The sequence below is a fragment of the Antechinus flavipes genome, chromosome 2, assembly GCF_016432865.1.
Source record: "Antechinus flavipes isolate AdamAnt ecotype Samford, QLD, Australia chromosome 2, AdamAnt_v2, whole genome shotgun sequence".
Taxonomy (NCBI): Eukaryota; Metazoa; Chordata; class Mammalia; order Dasyuromorphia; family Dasyuridae; genus Antechinus; species Antechinus flavipes.
The window spans coordinates 514993463-515018549 of record NC_067399.1 but is presented as its reverse complement, the minus strand read 5'-3'; the positions used below and the strand labels follow the sequence as shown (position 1 = coordinate 515018549).

Sequence of the window (25087 nt, the reverse complement as noted above, 5' to 3'; positions counted from 1 at the left end):
CCCTCTTCTGGGCTGCAAGCTCCACACTCTTTTTCTTTTGTTCTTCGGGCCTGGACTGTCTCTATTTCTTCTCAGGTCATTCTCCTTCCTGTGCCCCTCCCCCCAGACTGACGCCACGGGTGGGCCACCCCTCCATCTCAGCCCACGGTGACCCACGTGGGTGCCTTGAGGCCGGGCTAGACTCAGGTTTCTCCTGGAACCTGCAGAGCTCTCTCTTCGCCGAAATTGGGGTGGGGAGTGGAATCTGTGGGAGGGGGTTTGTCTTCCCTTCTTCCTCTCACGTAGGCACATCAGACAGACATATCCTCACCTTTGTGTGCCTGCTAAGAGTAGCGCCCCAGGAAATCCCCGTGGCACCCTCGTTTTCCCTGGCTCTCAGCCTAGCACCTCCACCACCTTAGCATCACACTTGCCTGGGAGGGAGCCCAGAGTACGGAGGTGTAACATACTGCTGGTGGGAGGCTCTCTTGAGTCTCGTATAGCCTTACACTCTGTCCAGGGAGAAAAAAAAGCTGCCATTCTTTCCCTTTATTCTCCAAATGACAAATCAAGCAGATAAAAACTCAACAGTATCATTTGCATATTATTTGCAAGTTAATTTTATTTTTAATGGCACAGAAATCAGAGATTTGTCCCTTCCCCCAATTATCTCCCCAGGCATTTCCCTCCTATAGCCAGTGTTTCTAAATCTCTTTTCACTTCTCTGGCCTGGTCCTACTCTCAATACTCAATCCTCCTTCCTTCTAACTGGATTTAGTTTTGTAAAAAGCCTGGTCCTACTCTCAATACTCAATCCTCCTTCCTTCTAACTGGAATTAGTTTTGTAAAAAGCAGATTTGACGAAGAAAAGTGAATAATTCAGTTCCATCTTCGATGTTAACGTCTGTCCCAGGACAGATTTTCTTAGGGATGGGGTTTATTGCCATACGTGGCAAACAGAAAAATTATTTGCTGCTTATTTATGAGTCGATTTTGTTTTCAAATCCAGGGAAATCAGTGATGGACGAGATTGGAGGAGATGAGTGTCCAATCTTCAGCCTTCTCTTCATTATAGATAGCTGCTAGGGTATTTTTCGTCTGATCAAAGATGGGAAGGGGCTCCTCCAGCCACTACTATTGTTTCTCCCGTGATGTAGCTAGCATCCGGTGAACACAGGAAAGATACGATGCCTGCACATTCATGAGGCTCCCCCAGCCTGGGAAATAATAATGATCATCATCAGAAGAAGAATCATTACAGTTCACATATTAGCATATTTTACAAAATCTTACTGGATCCTCATAATAATCCTTAGAAGAGAATAGGTGAAATGGATACAATCAATTGGCTTGAGTGCCTTGACCCAAATATTTCTAGTCAACTACCCAAAGCAAGTAATATTTGTTTGTTAACAGGTGGCAAATACACTTTTAGGTACCAGCTTCCCCGTCTTCTTTCCCTAATCTGTATCTGAAGGGTTTTGTAACTAAATTGCTTTAAGAGATACAATGTTTCTACTATTTATTGAAGGCAATGTGATATGTATAGACATGTAGTTTGGAAGTTTATGTTCAAAACCAACCTCTGACCTTTAACACTGACTAAAAGATAATCTGTGTTTGCTTCTAGCAACTCCTAGGATTTATATACTAAATTATATGGACAGGTGGCCATCTTCTTTGGTGGAAAGAGGAATATTGATGAAATAACATATATCTTTCATATGTTTATGAAATAATAATAGTTCTACTAAAGTATATTCCTCATCCTGATGACCCTGAGTTCTTTAAAAGGAATACAAACTCCAGGAGGTCTTAACAAACTGGAATAGGATTCAAGTACAGATTAGGTGACAGACGGTACATCTGTCCTCTGAGAACCAGTCTAGCTAAATTCAGACTCATTAACAGATTGGCCCCAAAGTGATGAATATTTTGGTTACAAGAACCCTCAAAGACCACTTCCTATGTCACAAAGGAATTGCAAAAGGCATTACAGGAAGGTAAACCCAGACTGGTAAAATCATAAGCTGTTGAGGAATTATAGGAATAATAACATAAAATGATGTGGATTTTGTTAAGACTCTTAAGGATGGAAATCCCCTCTACTAATGAAGACTAGCATTCTTCATTATAACTCTGTAACTTATAAACACATGGAAAATTGCTTAGCTAATTGAAAGGTTACAGTTCTTGCTCAGAGGCAAGCCAGTCAATATGGTATAGAGATGGCATCTGAACCCATACTTTCGTGACTCTAAGGCTGACATTTTATTTTTATATATCACTGCCTTGCTGTTATAAAATGATGGTGAGGAATTACAAGTATGCCCTGCTTTAAGGAAACAATATTAAAAAAGGCTAAATATTTGTTGTTTAGTCTTTTCTAAGTAATTTCTGACTCATGACCCTATTTGGGATTTTTTTTTAACTTGTCCAGCTCATTTTTACAGATGAGGAAACTGAGGTAAAAAGGGTTAAGTGATTTGCTCAGGGTCACACAGCTAGTAAGCATCTGAGGCCAAATTTGAACTCACTGAAGATGAATCTTCCTGACTCCAAACCCAGCACTCTATCCACTGTGCCACCTACCTGCCCCTGTAAATAAGGGGTGGGGGGTGGTGATAATTATTTTTATAACAAAGACTACTTCCCTTCACTAAAGATCACACCGAAAGCTTCCTTTAAATGATCTCAAAATGTATTTTGATTTACCTCAATTAGTTTATAGGCAGTTTTTTTCAGAAACCCAATTATTGTTTAGAGTCTGACACACCAATAAGCATCATCATTAATGTTTACTCCCCAAATGTTTCATTCCATATTCATTCAACAAACATTTCTTAACTGCTTATTATGCATCAAGTTTTGTAGAAGGCAAGAAAAAAAGCCAAGATACATGAGATATGATTCCTATTTCAAGGATTTTACAATCTAGTGAGAGAGAGAAAGAATAAGCTATACATATGTGTGTGTGTATACACACACAGAACATAGCTAAATATAATAAAATTGGAATAAATCATAACATAATGGAAATAATCATTACAAAGTATGTGTTCAAGATTTACTAAAACACCTACCTACTCTATGTCTGTTTGTAATGGCCTAAAACCTTTTAAATGTTTGTGTATGAGTGACACATTAATGATGTGTTCTGCTGTAGGGGGATGGTATCACCACTTTCTTGATAGGTTGTGATACATCTGGATTATCTGGGTAAATAGCCCCTTGCAATACTTCTCCTTCCTCACCCATCTACTCCCTTACCTGGTTATATTCAGGACATTCTTCGTTTGGGCCTCAGCATCTTTATCTTTCCAGAACTGTTGGGAAAAGGGAGACAGTGACATGACATCGAGGAAAAGGAGTGGTTTTGGTTTTTACCAAACTGATTTAGAATTAGAAACCAGGTGTAATATCATCTCATCCTTTTTCTCTCCTTTCCTACTTATTCCCCTAGGCTTCTTCTGCTTTTTTATTTTACATTCCTCTCTTTTGATCAGTTTCTAGCTGGTCATTCCATTGGAGACAAGAAGAGTTATATGTGTCATCCCTGAAGGGGACATAAAAGAGATGGGACTGGAGACTTTGATCTCTGTTTTCATTATCACAAAAGAGAGGTGGAGGAGGGATGATATAGCAAGGGTGTATCAGGAAGTCCAAGGTATTAGGTAAGATATTAGAGAACTTAAGAAATAGATTTGCTTTCCTGCCCCCATTCTCATAAGAAGATCTCTTTGGAAAGGAGGAAGAACTTCAGTAGGGATTCTAGTGGGTGGTCCCTGAACCCCCTTCCCTTTCTATTTTACCCATCCTTACCAGAGAGCTGAAATTGGTCTTGATGAGACCTGGTGCCAGGCAGTTCACCCTAATGCCCATTGGTTGCAATTCAAAAGCAAAATTCTTGGTGAGTGCCAGCAGGGCTGTTTTGCTGACATTATAGGGACCCAGAGACTAGAAGGATGGAAAGGAAAAATGTGAGTTTTTTTTCCTAGTTTCTATTCATTTCTGAGTTTTTTGAGTGAAGGGGTAGATGAAATACTTAAACCCTCTTTTAACACAATATAAAATCACTGAGACTTACTGGGATAGGATTCATGACTGAAATAAGGTGCTGCTGGATCTTATCTTACCCAAAAGGACCAGGATAGGTAAAAAGGGTAGTGGATATGGTGAAATATTGGACATTAAGAAGTTATAGGAGTGGCATTTTGGGAAACTAGTGGAAGAGGTCAGAAATTTCCAGGCTTTTCAGATTTCCTGCACAGACAGAAAATCACAAAATGAAAAAAAAAATTAATGGAGGAACAGCCAAAACAAAGTGGCAAAACAGTTGTCCTCTGAAGATTACTGTAGAGGACTTCTGAAAAGACAGCACTTCTAGGGGCTGAGATTTGGCTTAAGGGAAGTATAGACACTTCCAGGCCAACTCCATTGAATCAACACACAGCCTGGAGGTAGCTCCATAAGGAATCAGACTAGTTTTTAAGAAATTTCAACTCAACTTTTACCTCACTCATGGCCTCATGGAATTTCACCTAACAAGAAATTAAGGAGGTGATCGCATTTTAGAAAAGTTAGATATGATTGACCTCTAGGGAAAATTGAATGTGAATAGAAAGGAATATGACTTTTTTTTAGTGGAATATGGTATCTACAAAAAATGACTATATATCAGGAAATTAAAAAGCTCACATTCAAAAGCAGAAAGGCAGAAATAGTAGATGCATCCTTTTTTAGATCATAATGTAATAAAAATTACATGTAATAACAGGCTATGGAAAGATAAGATTAAAATGAATATAGATTAATGTATAATCTATATATATTATAGATTTTATATCTCTAAATGCTTATATGATTGAAATTGAGAAAAATGGGCATGGAATTTTAAAAGTTAGAAAAATAATAAATTAAATATCCCCAAATAAACACCAAATTAGAAATTCCAAATATCAAAAGAGTGATTAATAAAACTGAAAATAAGAAAATGATTAAATCAATAAATAAAATTAAGAACTGGTTTTATTGGAAAAAACTCCAAATAAATAAACCTTTGATGAATTTGATTAAAAAAGGAAGAAGAAAACCAAATTACCAGTATCAAAAATGAAAAGAGAAAATTAAGTCACTAATTAGGAGCTATTTTGCCCAATTGCATACCAATAAATTTGAAAATCTAAGTGAAATGAATGAATATTTACAAAAATATTAATTGCCCAGATTTACAAGAGAAAATAGAATACATAAATAACCCCACTTTAGAAAAAGAAAATGAACAAACCATCAAGAAACTCCCTAAGAAAAAGTCTCCAGGACCAGATGGATGTACAAGTGAATTTTAAGAACATTTAAAGAACAATTAATTTCAGTACTATACAAACTATTTGGAAAAATAGGCAAAGGAAGAGTCCTACCACATTCTCTTTAAGACCAAAAAATGATGATGCCTATATCAGAAAGAGCCAAAATGGACAAAGAAAGTTATAGACAAATTTCCCTCACGAATATTGATGTAAAAATTTGAATAAAATATTAGCAAAGAGATTATAACAATTTATTACCAGAATTATACACTATGACCAGGTGGAATTTATACCAGGAATTCAGGACTGGTCCAATATTAGGAAAAATATTAGCATAATTGACCATATCCATAACAAAACTAACAGAAACCATATGATTATCTCAACAGATAGAGAAAAAGCTTTTGACAAAATACAATATTTCTTCCTATTAAAATCACTAGAGAACATAGGAATAAATAGGATTTCCTTTAAAATGATAAATAATATCTATTTAAAACTATCAACAAGCATTATCTGTAATGGGGATAATCTAGAAGCCTTCCTAATGAGAGCAGGGTGAAATTAGGTTGCCCATTATCACCTCTATTATTCAATATTGTACTAGAAAGGTTAGCTTTAGCAGTAAGAGAAGAAAAAAGAAATTGAAGGAATTAGAATAGGCAATGAAGAAACAAAACTATTACTCTTTGCAGATGACATAATGATATACTTTAAAAATCCTAAAGAATCAACTGAAAAACTTCTTGAATTAATTAAGAACTTTAATAAAGTTGCATTATGTAACATAAACCCATAAATCACATAAATCATTAGCATTTTATATATATTTCTATATATTACCAACAAAACCCAGTAGCAATAGATAGAAAGAGAAATTCCATTTAAAATAATTGTAGACAATGTAAAATATTTGGGAGTCAACTTGCTAAGACAAATCTAAGAACTATATGAACCCAATTACAAAACACTTCATACAAATAAAATCAGCTAATATAACAAAAATAACAATTCCACCTACATTAATTTACTTATTAAATGCCATATCAATCAACCTATCAAAATTATTGTATTGAGCTAGAAAAACTAAAAATAAAATTCACCTGAAAAAGCAAAAGGTCAAGAATATGGGAGGAATTAATAAAAAAATGCAAAGGAAGGTGGCCTGGCCATACCAGATCTCAAACTATATTATAAAACGGTAATCATCAAAACCATTTGGTACTGGCTAAGAAATAGCGTAGTAGATCTAGGAATAGATTAGGAATTAAGACATAGTAGTAAAAGTGACTATAGTAATTTACCACTTGATAAATCTAAAAACTCCAACTTCTGGGATAAGAATTCATTTATTTAAAAAATTGCTGGGAAAGCTATAAAATAGTTAGGCAGGAACTAGGAATAAACCAATATCTCACAACATATACCAAGATAAGGCGAAAATAGGTACATGATTTAGACATAAAAGGTGATACCATAAGCATATTAAGAGAGGAAGGAATAGTTATAGAGAACTTATGAAAAGTAAAATGATAGTTTTGATTACTTTAAATTAAATGGTTTAGCACAAGCAAAACCAACGCAATCAAGATTAGAAGGAAAGCAAAGAGATGGAAAACAATTTTTAAAATTTTACAGCAAATGTTTTCAATTCTCAAATATACAGAGAATGGAGTAAAATTTATAAGAATACAAATCATTCTCAACTCATCAATGGTCACAGGATATGAACAGGCAGTTTTCAAAAAAAGAAATCAAAGCTATTTATAATCATTTTAGATTTTTATATGCTCTAAATTGATTAGAGAAATGCAAATTAAAACAACTCTGAGTTAGCACCTCACACCTATTAGGTTGGCTAATATGACAGAAAAGAAAAATGATAAATGTTGGAGAAGATACGGGAAAATTGGGACACTAATTATAAGGCAGTCATTAAGGTTAAACTGTTTCCTTTATATACATAAATATGTATACATATACAAATATGTAAATATATATAAATGAAAATCTTATCAGTATTCTTAAAACTATCATCATTCCTAAGGTAATTTGAAAGAGGGTTTGGGGCTAAGTTGTACGATAAAGTGATTCCATAAAACAAAACTGGATAGGAGGAAGTAAAGAAAAGCAATTATATTATAAAAATGGGGCGTGAAAGAAAGGACTTAAATAGAGAAAGCAAGTGGGGGAGAAGGGAAGGTGATAATGGAACTTATTCTCACTTTGGTTGAAGAAGAAACAATATGTACATCTGGAAGATTGTAGAAGTCTTCTGAACATATATAGAGTGAGAAAATTGGGAGAAAGAGTTGGTGAAGAAACTGGAAAGAAGAAGAAAAAGATGAAGAAGAGATGTGTAAATTGGGATTTGGATGGGGGTGAGAAGAAGGAGGAACTTTTGGAGGAATTGGGGATTGAAATTGGGGGATAGGGGAGAGAAGATGAGGAGACTTAGAAGAATGTGTGACGTGAGAGGTGAGAGTTTGAAGAAGAAGATAAGGTAAAAGAGAAAGAGTAAAAAGAGAAGCTGAAAAAGAAAATGGTAAAAAATAAGATATAGGGAAATTCACATATAGTAATTATAGTTTGAATGTGAATGGGATGTTTATAATAACTTCCTTTGTGGTGGCAAAGAACTGGAAGTTTTAGGGATCTCCATTAATTGAGGAATGTTGTGATAAATGATTATGATGGAATACCATAAGAAATGATGAGCTTAATGTTCTTAGGAAGGCATGGAAAGATTTGTACAAAATAATGAAGAGCAAATTGAGCAGAGTGTTTTATGAATGACTGGATCAATTATGTCATTTTAATTATTATGAATGCACAAATTAAAAATCAAGGGCATATGAAAGTAGACATTATTTGTATCCAGAGAAAAAAATGATAAATAGAAGTATGTATAGAATAATTTTATGTGTACATACATATATATGTACATACATACACACACACACATACACACATACACACATACACCTATTTGTTCTAATGGTAATCATCTTTGGGGAGAGGGGAAGAAAGAAAGAAAAGAAAAAGTAAATTTATATGACAACTTTGTTGTATATTTGTTGTACATGGTAGATTTGCAATTTCATGTGTAATTATCTTTTTTGTTGTGCTGTTATAAAAATGCTTGTTTTGTTCTGTGAATTGAAAATAAGATAAATTTTTAAAAATAAAGATGAAACTGGAAAAAAGAAAGAAGTAAGAAAGAGAAGGAAAAGAAGGAGGAGAAGAAGCAGGAGGAGGAGGAAGAAAAAGAAGAGGAGAAGGAGGAGGAGGAGGAGAAGAAAGATGATGATGATAATAGGCAGCTAGGTGGCATAAAGAGAATGGTTCTTGGAGCCAGGAAGATCCAAATTAAAGTCTTGAATCTAACTCATAATGGCGCTGTGACTGAGTAAGTTACTCTTAGCACTCTAGACAACTTTAAAAGACTAGAAGTTGAAGAGAAAGCAATAATTTGCCTTGATAGAGGGAGTTTTTTCATCTGGGCATTTTCTATAACAAATGAAATTACAGGTCCAGATAAGGAAATCCAAGAAGGGAAGGGAGGGGAGGAGTATTCTGGTGAAAATCAACAGAGGAAGAAACAGAAATGATACTGTTGGCACCTGGACAGAAGAATAAATAGATGAGAAACTTGGGAAACACAACACCAGCTTGACATAGAGGCATGGTATAGTATGGATGATAGATTTCAATTACTTGGGACATCTACCAAGTATTTGGAAGCTCTTTCTCTGCCCAAAGTAGGGAAACTTCTAATTTGGAGGAAGCAATGAATGGAACTGTTATCCTAGAATTTATTTTTGCCAACAAGAAGGAACTAGTTGCTAAGTGATGGGAACTTTGTGAGGAAGTTGCTTCATTTTTATAGTTGTGAAGAAAACTGTAAAAGTTAGGTATTACATGGCATATTTCCTAAACTTTTGAGTAGTAGAGTCTAAAACTGTTCAGGGAATGATTATTAGGATCATATTCTATAGGAGAAGATATATGAGGAAGAATAGAAAATGTAGAAATGAAATTCTGAAGATACAAAAGTAACACAATTTCTCTAAGGAGAAGAGATGGGATAATTGTCTAAGAAGACCAATGTGGATGCACAGGGAATTCCCTGACTAATTTACGTTTTTGAAAAAAGGTATGTAAAGAAAATGAAAGCTAGGAAAGATAATGGAGGATAAATGCAAAAGTAAGGCATATCCTTGTTAAAAGAGTAAAAGAGGCACTTAAAGCATAAAATAAACTTAGTCTGATGAGAAAAACTATGAACAAGGAAAAAGGTGTTTTTTGAAAAAAAAAAAATGCATTGGTGAAAAAAATGACCAAAGAAGGGGGATGATGTTAGCAGTTGGAGAAAAGGTAAAACTGCTCAATTTTTTAATGTATTGTTTGTTTTAATTATGAAGTAGTCTTTGAGTTAAGAAGTACAAAACAGAAATAGCTAATAGGGAATTGAAACCCAAGATAAGTGTGAACAGTGGAAGAAATGTTCAAGTTTTCTTCTCTGAAATCTTTGGTAATTTCAGTCTCCACTTGTTCACATTTTCTGATTATCTCCCCTCTGATTGATTGATTGATTCCTTGATTGATCAGGAGAAAGATTTTCAGATACAAAGGAAAGGAAATTTGAATAGCAAGACCATATTTCACCCACTAGAAAAATCAGGAGGGAACTGAATATATTCCAAACAGTGATGGAGCCCAGGATATAGCCTAGGGTAAACTATCTAATGAATATGAGCTTAATCATAAATGAAAGATGAATATTAAATAATAAAGAGACATTTGAAACATTTTAGAAAGGAAACCAGAACTGAAGGGATTATTTCCTACTTGAATACCTCAGATAACAGAAATTCAGGAGGAATGAATGAATTCAATGGCCAAGAACAGCAACAGCATGATGGCAGAGATTAATGAGAGACTTTTTTCTAAACACAAAGAGCTGGAGTGAAGGAGGGAGCCTGATGGCTATCACAGTGAAGAGGGCATTATGGACAGAACTTAGTGACATCCTATCTACAACTAAATAAAGCATTTTTGTAACAATACAATATGGAAAGATCCATGAAAGGGGAAGAGGGTAACAGGAGGACAGAAAAGATTGTGTGTGCACCTGGGTCAAAATGAAGGCTGGCCATGAAGGAAAGTGACCCTTGGAGTCTCTGTAGATAAGGATCAAAAGGATCCTTTGGTGTGGGAAGAAGTTCTGGGGACAAATGCTTCTATGAATGACTAGAGAGATTCTGTGAAAGGAGACGGGACCTTGTGCTAGGTGTGATCAGGAAGATTTGGTGCTTGAAAAGTCTCGTCCTACTATTTTGAGAAGGAGGCAATTGGAACTCTTGGGGGCAACTGGCACCTATGGGAATGGAAAGGCATGGACCTAACAGGGAGATGTTAAGGCAAATGAGGGAGGGGGGAGGATAAATGGGGAGAGTAGAGATACATGGTGGCTTGCCCTAACATGAGGCAGTATCCTTTCTGATACTTGCAAGAATTGGTATTGTTGAGATTATTGAGGCCAGTTTCAATGATCTTGTGATGAAGACATCCATCTACACCCAGAGAGAGGACTGTGGGAACTGAGTGTGGATCACAACATTCCATTCTCACTCTTTTTGTTGGTGTATATTTGCATTTTGTTTTCTTTCTCATTTTTTCCCCCTTTGATCTGATTTTTCTTGTGTAGCAAAATAATTGTATAAATATGTATACATATATTAGATTTAACATATATATATATATTTTAACATGTTTAACATATATTGGATTACTTGCCATCTAGTGGAGGAGGTGGACAAAAGAGGGAAAAATTTGGAACACAAGGTTTTGCAAGGGTCAATGTTGAAAAATTATCCATGCATATGTTTTGAAAATAAAAAAACTTTAATAATAAAAAAGAATTGGCATTGTTCTGGAGTAAGGCACAATAGCAAAGGAAAATCTAGGGAATAAGCTCTACAAAGCAGTGGCAGAAACTGTCTAGAAGGGAAATCCTAGAATATATACCTTAGATGTTTTGATTTCATGAAGAATGGAGAGAATACAGAAAAACAAGATAATTACTGGGGTCATGAACCAGAGAATGAATATCTAGAGAAGACAATAAGATAAGATAGATAATGAAGAGAGTGGGAGAAATTAATTCTGGAAAGGGGTGCAAAAATAATCTCATGAATAGAATTAATTGAAAGGGAGAAGAAGGGGGAATTGACTAAATGAGAAGAAAGGTAGTGGGAAGAACTATATAACCATATAAAAGCAGTAAATAAAAAGAAACTAATAAGTAAAACCCTAAAGGGAAATAGGTAACAAATAAAAGGAGGGGATCAGGGATGAGAGCTATTTGGAATAGACCCACCTTAAAAAAAGATAAAGGTAAAGTAATTGAAGGAAGATAGTATTATGTTTATAGCAAAAAGAAAAAAGTTAACACTTGAGCCCCTCTATTCTCACAATATTAGAAAGATAGATGGAGTGACTGCAGCTATGAAGAGCCTTCTAGGATTCAGGAATAATAAGAGGAATAAGACTGAACAGCAGGGCTAGAAACACCAAGGCAAAAAGAGATTCCAGGGGAACCCTGAACCAACTCTGGGAACAGAAACAGGTGCTAAGTGGCAACTCTATTGCCCATTACTTAGTTGCAAAATGGAGTAGAGCAATTGCAACCAGAAAGAAAGAATTCAGATACTGAAGAATTGTAGTCCATGTCAGTCACCACTATAAAGAAACTTGGAGCCTGGAATATGATATTCCAGAAGAAAAGGTTCTAGTATTACTGCCAAGAATAACTTATTCAACAAAACTTAGTATACCCCCTAAAGGAGAAAAAGGACATTTAATGAAATAAAAAAGATTTTTAAAGCATTCCTGATAAAAAAAAAAAATTAAACCTGAGAAGAGAAACTGACTTTAAACAGAGGTCTTGAGAAGCACAAAAAAGTAAACATGAGGGAGAAATCATAAAGGAATTAACAAGGTTAAACTGTTTATGTTCTTATAAGACGTTCACAATTTTAGTTATATATAAACCCCACAGGATTTTATCATCACTGTGGATCTTAGGAGTCTAATTACACAGAAGGCCTGGGTGTAATTCTTTTAATTTTGGGATGATCTCAAAAGAATAATAGAAGGATGGGAAAGAGGAATGCATTGGGCGATGAGGGGGAGGAAGAGGAAGAATGGGGAAAATTGCCTAAATTGATTGAGAGATAAAAGAGAATTTATACAGTTCTCATCTGAACTGATTTAAGGAGGGAAAAATAAATATAAGCTCATAGCTGGGAAAGAAAATTCATTTTAGCCTAACAATGGGGAGAGTATAGATGAATGATAGCTTTTAGGGAAAAGAGATTAAGAGTAGGAGGTGAGAAGAAGGGGAAAGTAAATTACTAGAGGAAGTGGTCAGAAGCAAAATAGACTCTTGAGGAGAGGGCAAGGTAAAAAAAAGAGATGGATAAGTATAAGAAAATGGAATAGAGGGAAATACACAGTTATCAATCAACTATAAATTTCAATGGGATAAACTTATCCATAAAATGGAAGAGGACAGCAGAATGGATTAGAAACCAGCACCCAATAATATATTGCTTACAAGAAACACTTGAAATTAAGATACACAGAATTAAAATAAGAGGCTGGGCATAATCCATTATATTTCATATAAAGTAAAATCAAAAGCAAGCATCATATGTAAAGGGATATACTAGAATCTCTCTCAGTCATTACAGGAGTGAAGCAAGAATGCTCACTCTCCCTACTATTTTTTCATATAGTTCCAGAAATGCTAGTATCATAAGATAAAAGAAAGAAATCAGAGCTATTAATTTTGGTAAAGAATAGATACAACTATCCTTATTTTCTGAAGAGATGAAAATATACTTGGAAAACCCTAGGGGATCTGCAAAAAGACTAATTGAGACAATTAATAGCTTCAGCAAAGTTGTGGTGTACAGAACAAATCCCCCAAATCAATAGCATTTCTACAAAATAATGACAAAACTTTAAAAAATAGTAAGAAATACAAATAAACCCTAAGGTTTTACTTCATACCCTGCCAATTAGCAAAAATTATAAAAAATGGCAATACTCAATGGAGGGGTTTTAATATAATGAGAATACTAATACATCATTGGCAGAACTATGAAATGGCACAACCATTTTGCAAAGTAATTTGGAATTATGTAAATAAAATAATGAAAATGTCCATACCCTTTGTACAGAAACTCTATTAACTGGCTTATAAGTAAGGAGATGTGACTTACCTGGAAGGGCATGTAGGCAGCAATGGAGGACACAATCACCACTGAGCCACCTCTGGAATAGGCAATGAGACTATTATTGCATTCTCACATTAGATGCCCCCTACCCTTATTTGCCTTTCCTCTCAAATATTTGAGGGATATCCTTCACTCAGCCCCAGTCCAACTCCCCCACCACACAGGTTCCCTTTGACTCCTTCTGTACCCTCGTTTCTCCATCTCTGGCACCACTATGTTCATTAGCAGGGCTGTGGACTTCAAGTTAACATCCAGAATCTGGAAATAAGGAGAGGAAAATCAATTATTGGGAAGACAGTGTGAAGAAAGAATGAGAAGTCATTGGATTGGAGTGAGGGTCAGCTAAGCAAAGGTATAGCCCTATTCCTCATATCTCCAGAGACAAGGTGAGGGCTGAACTCACCACGAAGGTCTGGGTTTGACTAGAACAGATCCAACCTCTAAGGCTACCATGGAATCTACCTGGTCTCTCTGGGGGCCTTCTAATTGGGGAATGTCATGTAATTAGTAGAATGGAAGCCTCCTGAGGGAAGAGATGGCTTTCCTTGTCTACCCCCAATGCCTATCATGGAGCCTTGTGCATTTTAGAGATGCTTGTGTATAGGTTCTTAGACTTGAAGCTACAAGGGATTCCAGAAGCCATCTAGTCCAGCCCCTTCATTTTAAAGATGGAGAAGAGAGTTTAAACGACTGGCCCAATGTAACCTAGGTAGTAAGTGAAAGACCTGGGACTTGAACTCCAAATTCAGCATTCTTTCTACTGTATCATGCTATAAGAATGAATGGAGGTGAACTCCTTGGGAGCCACTCCATTCAGGAGAACTGAACCTCTCAGCAATGGTCTCATTTGATCTTGTACATGTGTCTGAGGTTTTTCTTGCACCTGTATGTTCTTTGGGAAGGGGAAATGGGATATTCGTGTTTTTCTGGCCCTGTTTTCTGGAAAGTAGGATTATGAGAAACATCATGAAGGGGAATTGGGATAATGAGTCCTAACAAATGTTTCTGTTCTATTAATTTAAAACAAAATATGCAATAGTCAGGATAGTGTTGAAATGATGAATTTGCAATCAAATCTTAACTTTCCCACTTAATATTGGAGTAATCTTGAGGGAACCATTAAAATTTCCCTAGACCTCAGTTTCTTCATCTGTAAAATGAAGGGGTTGGATTAGATGATCTCAAAGTTCCTATCCAGCTCTATGTCTGTGATTGTATGAAACTCTGGCACAACTGCTTAGCTCCCAAATTGATTTCAAAACTATCTTGAACAGGTGTTGCATATTAAATTAGTATCCTTATCTCAAAGAAGATTATAATCAAGTTCATGTTCATGAAAAAAACAAAATTCCATGCTTATGAAACACCAGTGTTTTCTTTTAGCTTACCTCAACTACAGTGTGAGAAAATCACTGAAAGAGCAAGAAGCAAAACTACAGGGAGATTATGAACAATTTAGTATTCCTAATTCTGGTGGGAATGTTAATTCTACTAAACAAACAGAAATATTTTAATTAAGAACCTTGTAATTGCAGAAAAGTAGGCATGTGGAATTTATCACAGAAATATTATTGAAATTATATGCATTAGTATAATATGCAAATATTGCTAGCACAGAGGATTGCACATATATATGTGTGTGTGTTTTCCTTGAATATACTAACCTTCCTAAGCGCAAAAACAGTTTCTTTCCTTTTTTCTTCATTCTATCTATCTATTTATTTTTACAAATGGTATAATTCTAAAGTGATACAAATTGGAACATTTTACCAGACATGATAATTATTTCACAAATTATCAAAAAACATGTTCATTTCTGGCAACTGAAGGGAAGAACTGTGGGTCTCTTTGTTGAATGGCACATTATACATTGTCATTATATTATCCTCTGAATGAGGCATTTGGGGTATTTCATAGTATGTTGGGCTTGGAGCTTGAAGCATCTAGATTCAAATCTACCTTCTTACATTTACTACCTATGTGATTCTGAGCAAATCTCTTAGCCTATCTCTCAGGTAGATTCTTAGAACTTATTTTTTAAGTCAACTCTGCATTTGTAGAAGGTTTACCTACATAGGGAATCTCTACTCTGATGAAATGCACAGTTCTTTTATTTTGTAACATCTCTTATACACGTCTCTGAGAGGTGTGGACCACCTGGGTTGACTACAGAAGGATGTTAAAATCAAATTGGGGTGGTAGGCCCAGAAGAGGGACAGACAAATGAAAAGGGGAGAAATTGAGGAATAATATGAAGGATGAGTATAATACAAGAGTATGGAGAGGTATTGGGGTCTTTCAGGATAATGTTTAGTCTCTTGAGCTTTAGATATCTGTTTCTTCTGAAGAGAACTAAAATTTTCTTCGGTAAAACTGATCATTTCTAAGGCTCACCTCTTTGGTGCTTTAACCCTTTCTTACCTTGTCCCATATCTCCTCACTGACATCCACCAGCCTACCAAAGAAGGGGTTGACAGCAGCATTAGAGACCAGAATATCAATACCTCCATAGCGTTCGATAGCCTGGAAAAAGAAATATGGTCAGAGCAGTGATAAGGGTAGTCAGTGATAATCATTTGGAAACTCCCTTCACCAATGGAAATCAGCTATTCATCATCCAATTATTATTGTATCAATGAATTATCTATGATAACCAGAGATTATGTGACTTTTTCATGGTCATGTAACCAGTATGTGTTAGAGAGAGAACTAAAACACAAGTATTCTTAATTCCATGGCCAGTCCTTTATCCATTGTACTGTAGCGCCTCATTTTTAACACTTTTCTTAGTTTTTATGAAATTACAAAAAAGTAATTAATAATTATCACATTTTTTAGCTTCTCCTTTGCCTCCTTGACATTTTCTGTGTTTCATTTAGCATCTTAGCATTCTGGAGTCCAGAGGATATTTGGTTGTTCAGTGAAGCATTGATTAACCAACAAAAAGTCTTTGGGATTTTAGCCCAGTGGTAGTTGACACAAGACTTTTCTTTGATAAGAACTTAGAGTGACCAAGACTATATGGGAACTGAACTAGAGCATATTCTCTCTAGAGACCAAGGCAGTACATAATAGGTAATTTTACTGGCAGTAGGAAGATCTTAGATCTTAGACACATGAGCTGTGTGACTTCTAGCAAGACAGTTAACATTTCTGTACTTCAGGTTCCTCATTTATAAAATTGAGAAGCTGTATTTGATGGTCTTTGAGGTCCTTTCCATCTCTAAATTTATGATCCCTATTAAATTTAGCTCAGTTAGAAATTATATAGCATTGTAAAATATAGCAATTAAAACTACTATTTTCTGGTTTTGCTAAAAATTTACCTTTTATAGAAAAAAGTATATATTAATGAAAGCATACTGATTTATTCTTAATAAGCCATTCAGATGGGAAATTTAACTCTTTGCACAGTTTGCCACTAGCCACTTGTTGGCAGTTACATAAACATAGTACTCAGAAAACAAAAACCACTGGAGGACTAGCCTTGAGAACACAAATCTATAAATGATAGCAAATGTCAAAAATAATAATTTGCACTGAAGATTTTTCTTTAACTTTCGCTTTGGACAATTACAGCTCTTATAGACCATACCCCAAAATTTAGCACTTAATTATATAATGTAGTTTTTGCAATTATTTTAGAATAGTCTCCTCCATGCAAGTAGGGTCATGTACTCTTCTTTATAGCCTAGTAGTATCTGGGAGGTGGGGAAGGGGGGGAGAGAAGGAAGGAAATATGCATTTATATAGTATCTGCTATGTGCTAGGTAGACACTGTGCTAAGTGCTTTACAAATATTATTTCATTTACAACCACCTTGCAAAGTAGGGGGCATTATTATTTCCATCTTATAGTTCAGGAAACTGAGGCATATACATACAGCTAGTAACTATCTGAGGCCAAAAATGAATTCAGGTCTTCTTGATTCTAAGCCCAGTTCTTTGTCTGTGTGCTGCCTTGCTGCCTGCAACAGTGTCTGGAACAGTGCTAAGTAACAAAAAAGTAAGCAAAAAAGTAAAGCAAACAGTATGCTCAATTTGGAATAAAGATCTTGGTGCAAACTTCTTTTTTGGCAATTATAATTTAGCTCCATGACTATATGGACATCACTGAACTGATCTGAGAGCTTCAGTTTTGCCTGATGTCTAAAATGGATGTAAAAATACCCATTACTAATATATATCTCAGAGTTGTTGCTAAGCTTAAATGATACAATGTATGTATTTGTTTGTGTTTGCAAACTTTATAAAGTGTCATATAAATGTCAATTACTAATATTTATATGTAATTATTATATTATATTGTCAGAATATATCATTGATGGCATATTTTAATACTTATATGCAATATTACTTATTATTATTAGCAGTTAGATGATATGGTAGAGCATTGGACCTAAAGTTAAAAAGATCTGAGTTCAAATTCAGTCTTAAATACATCTTCACCTTTTCCTTCAGTATTTCCGATTTTCTTCAAAATTCTGCTCAAACTCCAACTCATTTTAACCTCTCAAGCTCCATTTCCACTAAAATTACCATTCATGTCCTCCCCACAATATATACTTTTTTAGGGACTTGTATCCCGCATTAGAATGTAAGTTCCTTGAGGGCAGGAATAATTTTTACTTTTTCTTTGTATCCCAAAAATACAGTAAAGTACTGAATAATTGTTTGTTAAATAGTTGGTTGATCTAGGTTAAGACTACAGATAAGGTTAAGATTATCAGGCAGAACCAGATAAGATAGCTTTTGTAGGCAAAGATCATTATGGTGAAAGGAGCAGGCCCTGGGGGATTTTCTTAAATTGTGACAGTAAGTAGTATACAAACTGTAGCCTGTCACCATATATACACAAACCTTTAGTGGCTTCTCAATGTCCTCAGAATCAAATACCAACACTTTTGACATGTGTTTGCAAAAGTGTTCTCTAACTAGTTAAAGCTGGTATCTCCTTTCATTTCATTTTATCCTCTAATCTTTCTACAGCCAAAGTTGACTTTCTTTGGGCTCCACATATTTGGTTCTTCATCTCACACCTTTGCCCAAATAGTTCATATCTGTGACACTTTTTCCATTCTATCAAATTGTATTTCTTTCACTCCTTTAAATAATAATCCAAGTTTCTCCTCCAAGAATCCTATCATTAGTTGTATTGTCTTTCTAATTTGTTGGGTGCTACATTTTACTCTAGGGAAGAAATGTTCTCTGAGAAGAGAGATGAAAGAAGGCATCCTGCCACATGTCCCATATTCTATTCCATAACTGGATGGTTTTCCAACTGTGGTTGGAAATCATGGGTTTTTTCTTCTGTAAACCCCTTTCAACAATAACAACAAAACACATTGTGAATGCCTATGGTATTTTAATATACTTGTATATATTCTGTAATTATTTACTGTTTAAGGTTTTGTTAAATTTTTTTAGCACAAATCACTTAGATCACATTTATGGACTTTTTAGAGTCCCACTAAAGGTGAACCACTTGTCTTGAAATAGCCCAGGCAATAAAATTCAAGACACACCAAATCTGATACTGGCTTAGATACTTTACTCTAGAGACTCAAAGTAGGACAGTATTATAATGGGTCCTGGGGCCTACCCTTTGCTAACATGACGTGTATGGCAGAATGTAAACAGTCAAAGTGCAATAGGCCTTTTCTCCCTTGGAAAATAAATCTATGTTGGGGGTGGAAGGAAGATGTGGGAAAGCTTGCTTTCTAGATTCCCATCCTCTCCTAGTTAATAATGTAAATTGCCCTTTAACTTACAAATCCTGGTCACTTTGAATTCCAATAGAAGATCCCGGACCTGTTCCTAGCCCCACCCGGATCTCAGCCAACTTTGGGGCTACACCCAAAATCCCCTTGAGCTAAGTCTCCTATTATAAAAAGGCCTCGCTGGGACCCCTCTTTGCAGAGATTCCAAACATGGTAGCCATGTGAGGACCCTCTGTCCACTGGACCCTCTGTCCAGTGCCCTCCTTATCTCTACCTTCGCCTATACTTTAACTTTGCTTATCCAATAATAAACCTCTTTTATCAATCTAGCTCTCTGGGCCAATAAATGCTTTTATTGGGAACTCAGGCCGCTACTAGATCCCCTTGCGCCGAATCTGTACCCCAAACCTGCCACTAGACCTTAACCATAATTTCATTTAGGTACCCCAAATCTAGACCTCAACAATTTCTGTGACTAAAGATTCTAATTTATAAGTTGGGAGATTTTTTTTTTGTTCTTTTAAAGATATGTATTTTTATTTTTAATTTATGAAATAAAACAAGCATTTCCATACCACAAAAAAAAGATGATTGCACATGAAACTGCAAGTCTATTATATATACAATTTGCTATTCCTTTTAAATATATAATAAAACAAAAAGTAGGTTGTGTCAATTATATTGAAATAGTTCTCAAAATATTTTTTAAAAAGCCAACACAGAAAATTTGCCTATTTCCTCACCTACCTTTTACCCCACAGGAATCAGGTAACTGCTCCAAAGCAGATCTAAAGTCTGGATTCTCTAGGTTAGGACAAGTCATCCTGAGGATGTTCCCTGCATTTACTACATGGTATACATATACAGTAGGCTAGGGAGCGAGGTGGCTCAGTGGAGGGAGTGCTAGGTCTGGAGTTAGGAACTATAACTATGAGGCCTTTGGATACTTTTTGACTAATTGATGAAAAACAGTATGCAAACAAATATACCTTCACATGAGAGGAAGGCACTTAAGCTAATCATTAGTTCTTATACCTTGTGTCATACATAGGACAGTAATACTTAAGTTGAACTTAAAAGGGATCCTCTCCCTCTCCTGCTGGCCTTGTGTCCCTGCTGCTCACCGTGGCTACCAGTCGTTTGCGATCCTCTGCCTTTGCCACATGGCAGACAGTGCCCGTCACACTCAGTCCCTCCTTCTGGAGCTCTGCCACAGCTCGATCCACATTATGCTGCTTTCGGCTGCTTACGATAACATGGGCCCCATCTCGGGCCAGACGCTGGGCGATAGCAAAACCAATCCTGGGGTAGAGATGGGAAGATGCTATTGTAATTCCAACCCAACCTAACCAAGTTTCTTGGCTTTGTCTCAACACGAGCTTGAGATAAGAACTAGAAGTATATTTCATTGGATCCTTCATAGAGACTGGACTTATAGCCTATAGGAGGCTAGAAGGATTAAGTTGAGGGTAGAGCATTGCCTAATGATGAGATTTTTAGTGTGATTTGATGAAATGACACATAGACCTCCTTTCCTCCAAATATTTTCTGAGCCAATCTGAAGTGTTACTCATTTTTTTGGAGTTAAGTCCTGCCCTTCAGGAATCCCTTTCTTTCTACATCAGAGATTCTTAAACAGGGGTCCAAGGACTGTCTTAAGTCATCCATGAATAGATTACAGGAAATCTGTGAACCTTATGGGGACAAAAAGGGTAAAAAAGGAAAAAGTACACCTTTATTTCTAACCTAGAAATAAAATTGAGCATTTCTCTTAATTATTTGAAAAATATAATTTTGAGAAGGGGTCCATGGGTTTTGCCAGACTGCCAAAGGATCCATGACACAAAAATTGCTAAGAATCCCTATTCTATACAGAATACAGACTTTATATATCATTTTTCTATTTCTGCTGAAAGGTACTTGTATGGGGATGGAGAATGGAGGACTGAGCTCAGTAGCTGAAGATGTGGTACACAGTTTTCAGGCTAAATCTGTGACATCTATCATCACCATCTAGATTACTTTTTAGATGGTCTCTGAGCATGCTTAGGATTTGTGGAAGATTCACACAGATATTCAGAAAACATCCCATCCACAAAGGATCCTAAGTCTCTCTCACAGTGGTTTTGTAGCATAAACAACAGACAAGTCATTACTTATGGGAACTCCACTTCGCATTTCATGATCTGATGTGCTGATCAACAAATAGCATCAAAGGTTGGCCAATTAGACAGATGTATGTATATCTTCACTTTTCTCAGACTCCTCTCAATAACCTCATAGTACTTACTTTATTCATTAAATCCCCAATTGTAAATGTAGTCAGCTTTCAACTAAACTCTGATGTTGATGTGAGAGAGCAGATTTGCTAGATAAGAATTACTAGGGGACTGGACTAGTTTTTCAAAGGAAAGCGCTTCATTGTTGTAAAAGCAGAATAGTACCAAGCACCATCAGCGAACTGGTTGACTGAAGGAGGTAAATTGGGATGGATACTTATAGGAAAAGACAAGGGCTATGCCCTTCTAGAAGAATGTTGACTCTTTAGCCACTGCTTAGACTCTCTAAAGGGGGGTGTTTACGCTTTAATCATTGGTCAGAATTTGTCAAAAACAAAAAATGGAAAAATATAACATGACCCAAACTCTCCACATCCTCTTTACCAGGACTCAAGCTCCCAGTACCTGAATGAGTGGGTAATCTCATCCTGTTTTATCACAACCAAAGCCACCTGCATTTGTCCTGCTGGACAACAGCATCTTGTTTTACTGCCTCCTGCAATTAGCTACTGACAAGGGCCCTGCTAGGGCCTATTCCAGTGTTATCCACAGCCCTAGGAGAATAGAAGTTGCATTTGATAATTTGGGAACATAAAGTGCTAAAGGGAGGAGAGCAGCCCTCTCCCTAAATTGGAGCTTAACAATGGGGGAACTCCGGTCACTAAGACAGGAAGAGGTAGGGGAGAGTAGGGTAAGTATCCTACACCTGGATTAGGCAAAGTAGGTGACTTTTGATGTTACAGTGTGGGACTGTTTTAAATATTAATTAATACCAATTAATAAGTTATATTAACATCAACAAAACATTAGATTGAGATCAATAAAATACAAAATGTAATTAATAAATGTATATTAGTAATACTATATATGCACATATTTTAAATTTGTTATTAGAGAAAAGGCTTGTTGTTTCTGGGGGATAGTACCATGCAGGTTGTACAATTTTCAAACCTTGCCTAGGGTATTTGAATTTCTTGACTTGACTCTTTCAGAGTAACACAGAAGTCCGGTATTGGCACTAGTTAGTTATTTTAAGGAGATAAATTATTTACTTATCCTAGGGGTGGTAAGAAAGGGCAGATGTGGAGGGGCTATAATAATAAAATAGTAATTAGCATTTTATAGAGCATCTTAAGGTTTGCAATAATTCTATATCTTATTACTTCACAACAGTCTTGTGAGATAGGTATTATTACCCATTTTACAAATAGGAAAAATGAGGATGACAGAAATTAAATACCTTACCCAGAGTCACACACTTAGTACTTTGGGCAGTTTTTGAATTCAGATTTTGCTGATTTCAATTCCAACACTACTATATCACCTAGCTACCTAGAACTCTGAGCTATCAAGAGATTGTAATGGAAAGAGGCAGCATGAAAAAATCGAGTCTAGGGCTAGAATTTGGTTCACAGAGTTTGCAGTAGGTTATATGTATGGGACAGGCTAATTATCAACATTCCAAAAACATTTGTTAAGTCCCTACCAAATGTAGTAAATCCCTACACAGCGCTAGGTGGTCAAGATACCAAGAGGAAAGTGAGACAGACTTACTCTCACCGAGTAGAAGCAAAAGATGTGTGAAAACAGGAGAAGTCTTTGGCAGAAGATTGAAGGTCCAAGAAGTTGAGTGACAGTTAATTAGGTAAAGGGGCAAAAGAGGAGGAGGGGAAGGCTCAGAATCACTATCCCCAGACAGGTGGACGGGGCATAGCGGAACCAGGACCAGATCCAGACTCAGGCGAGCCCTGAATTCCAGTCCTACTACATTCATTTAATAACATTGTTACTACTTTCATTTAATAACATTCCCCCTCCAGTCTGGTTAATTGCGCCCTTCTATAAACCACAGTTTAAAGATCACTCTCTGCAGACTATCTCGTGTAAGGAGGATGTAGCTCTTCCGGTCTTGGGTTTCCGGGGACTTGCTGGGCAGACACTCACCCATCGGTAGAGGCCGTCACCAGGGCTACTTTGTCCTGAAACAGCCGTTGATTGCTTCTGGAAGTTGCAGCAGCCGTGTAGCTCATATTGACAGATTTCAAGTTCTGAAAGCAGGTAGTCTGCAAGAGAGTTCTGAGCATGTCTCACCAAGCAAAGGTTTAAAAACCCTAGCTGGGCTGGCCTACTTTTGTTTTGGGTCCCACCCCCACTTCCCAGGCTTCAAAGTTAAAGTGTCAGAGTAGGTGCAGGGGGGCGGGGAAGGGGAAAGGGGAGCCAGCACTTACCCGGAAGGGCGTGGAAATGGTGTGGGCCGTGGGCTCCCTCTGCTGGCACACTGCGAACCTAGTTGGATCCTTGCTACCTCTTGGCTGGAGGGAAAGTCTTTGGATCCCACCCCATCCTGCCTGCAGATTCACTCTGTTCACAGCTCTGCTCTGGAATGGGCGTTTCTCCATTCATTCCAATCCAATCCAATCAATTTCGTTTTGTAAAAGCATTTAATAGGAGCCTACTAAGTATCAGGTGTTGAGGATAGAAAGGAAAAAAAAAGATATAATTTATACCCTCAAGGAGTTTACCTTCACTCCACTGGGGGTGGGGTGGAGTTAGTGATGGAGGTAAGGGAGAGAGAAGACAAAATTCTTTAGGAATATGTGGAGATGGGAGAGGAATATGTTGAAACAGGGAAAAAGGATCAGGGAAGATGTTACACTGAGGAGAAGGATTCTGACCTGAGCCCTAAGAGAAGATTAGGAAGGAGTGAATTACGAAGCACAAAAGACTGTCCCAAAGCAGATTTACTTAATTATGTACTCTCATGCCTTTCTGAGAAAAGCTCTGAGGAAAGGGAGGGGCTCACAAGCCTTCACAGCATGAATGTCAAAGTTCCCAGGGAATGTGAGTGGCTGCCACCTTGGGCTGAGGGGGACAAAGACGAGGATTTTATTTTGTTGCTTTGGATGGCAAGATGATGGTTTTAGTTAGATATAGGCGTTTGACATTGATTTATTTCAAATAACATGTGTCTGTATCAATCAAATCAAAAGTGGGGACATGGGCAAATTTCCTTAGATGGCTTTCAGAGGTGAGGCCTGGGAGCTACCACAGGTCACAGATTGGGGTGGAAGGACCCCTGGAGACAACAGCATTTGAAGTAGCAGATTGTGTTGAAGTCTGCAACGTCCTGTTTCCCTGACTTCTTTGCTCCTTTGCTCATGTCTCCACTTATCCTCACGGGCAGCTGGAGGGAGGGGGAATGTAGTCCTGTTGCCATGGTAACTGGAGCACAAGAATGAAAGTACTGAATCATAAGCCCTTATTTCTCTCTAGCATCTGCCCTCAGAGGCTTGACCAAGACCTCCTGTACTTTCACAGCACATCATTCACCCACATACGTGCATAGGCTAAGGGTTGGGTGCACCTGAATATACCTCGAAATGAACTTTACACTGGCACTTTCCCATGTTGCAAAAGTGCCCTTGGACAGGTCAACTGCTTTGAAGCTTTTTTTATTTATAAAATGAGAGAATTGAATGACATGATCCCTAAAGC

The 25087-nt window shown here is 36.7% G+C and overlaps 1 protein-coding gene across 2 annotated transcripts; it reads right to left on the bottom strand.

Moving 5' to 3' along the window:
* Positions 1 to 583: 583 nt before the first annotated feature.
* LOC127551069 (dehydrogenase/reductase SDR family member 4-like) lies at positions 584 to 23764 on the bottom strand. 2 transcript variants are annotated; one of them, XM_051980501.1, is made up of 9 exons: positions 23537 to 23764; positions 20438 to 20615; positions 16016 to 16117; positions 13782 to 13852; positions 13580 to 13631; positions 5400 to 5432; positions 3802 to 3936; positions 3250 to 3305; positions 584 to 1196 (listed from the first exon to the last, which is right to left on the bottom strand). In XM_051980501.1, exons 1-9 carry the CDS (start codon positions 23674 to 23676, stop codon positions 1082 to 1084), a joined length of 882 nt encoding a protein of 293 aa, XP_051836461.1. In that variant the 5' UTR covers positions 23677 to 23764; the 3' UTR covers positions 584 to 1081. The 2 variants fall into 2 exon arrangements, with proteins under 2 accessions (XP_051836461.1, XP_051836462.1); XM_051980502.1 differs by lacking the exon at positions 5400 to 5432 and having other exon boundaries at positions 23537 to 23763.
* Between the last annotated feature and the right edge of the window lie 1323 nt (positions 23765 to 25087).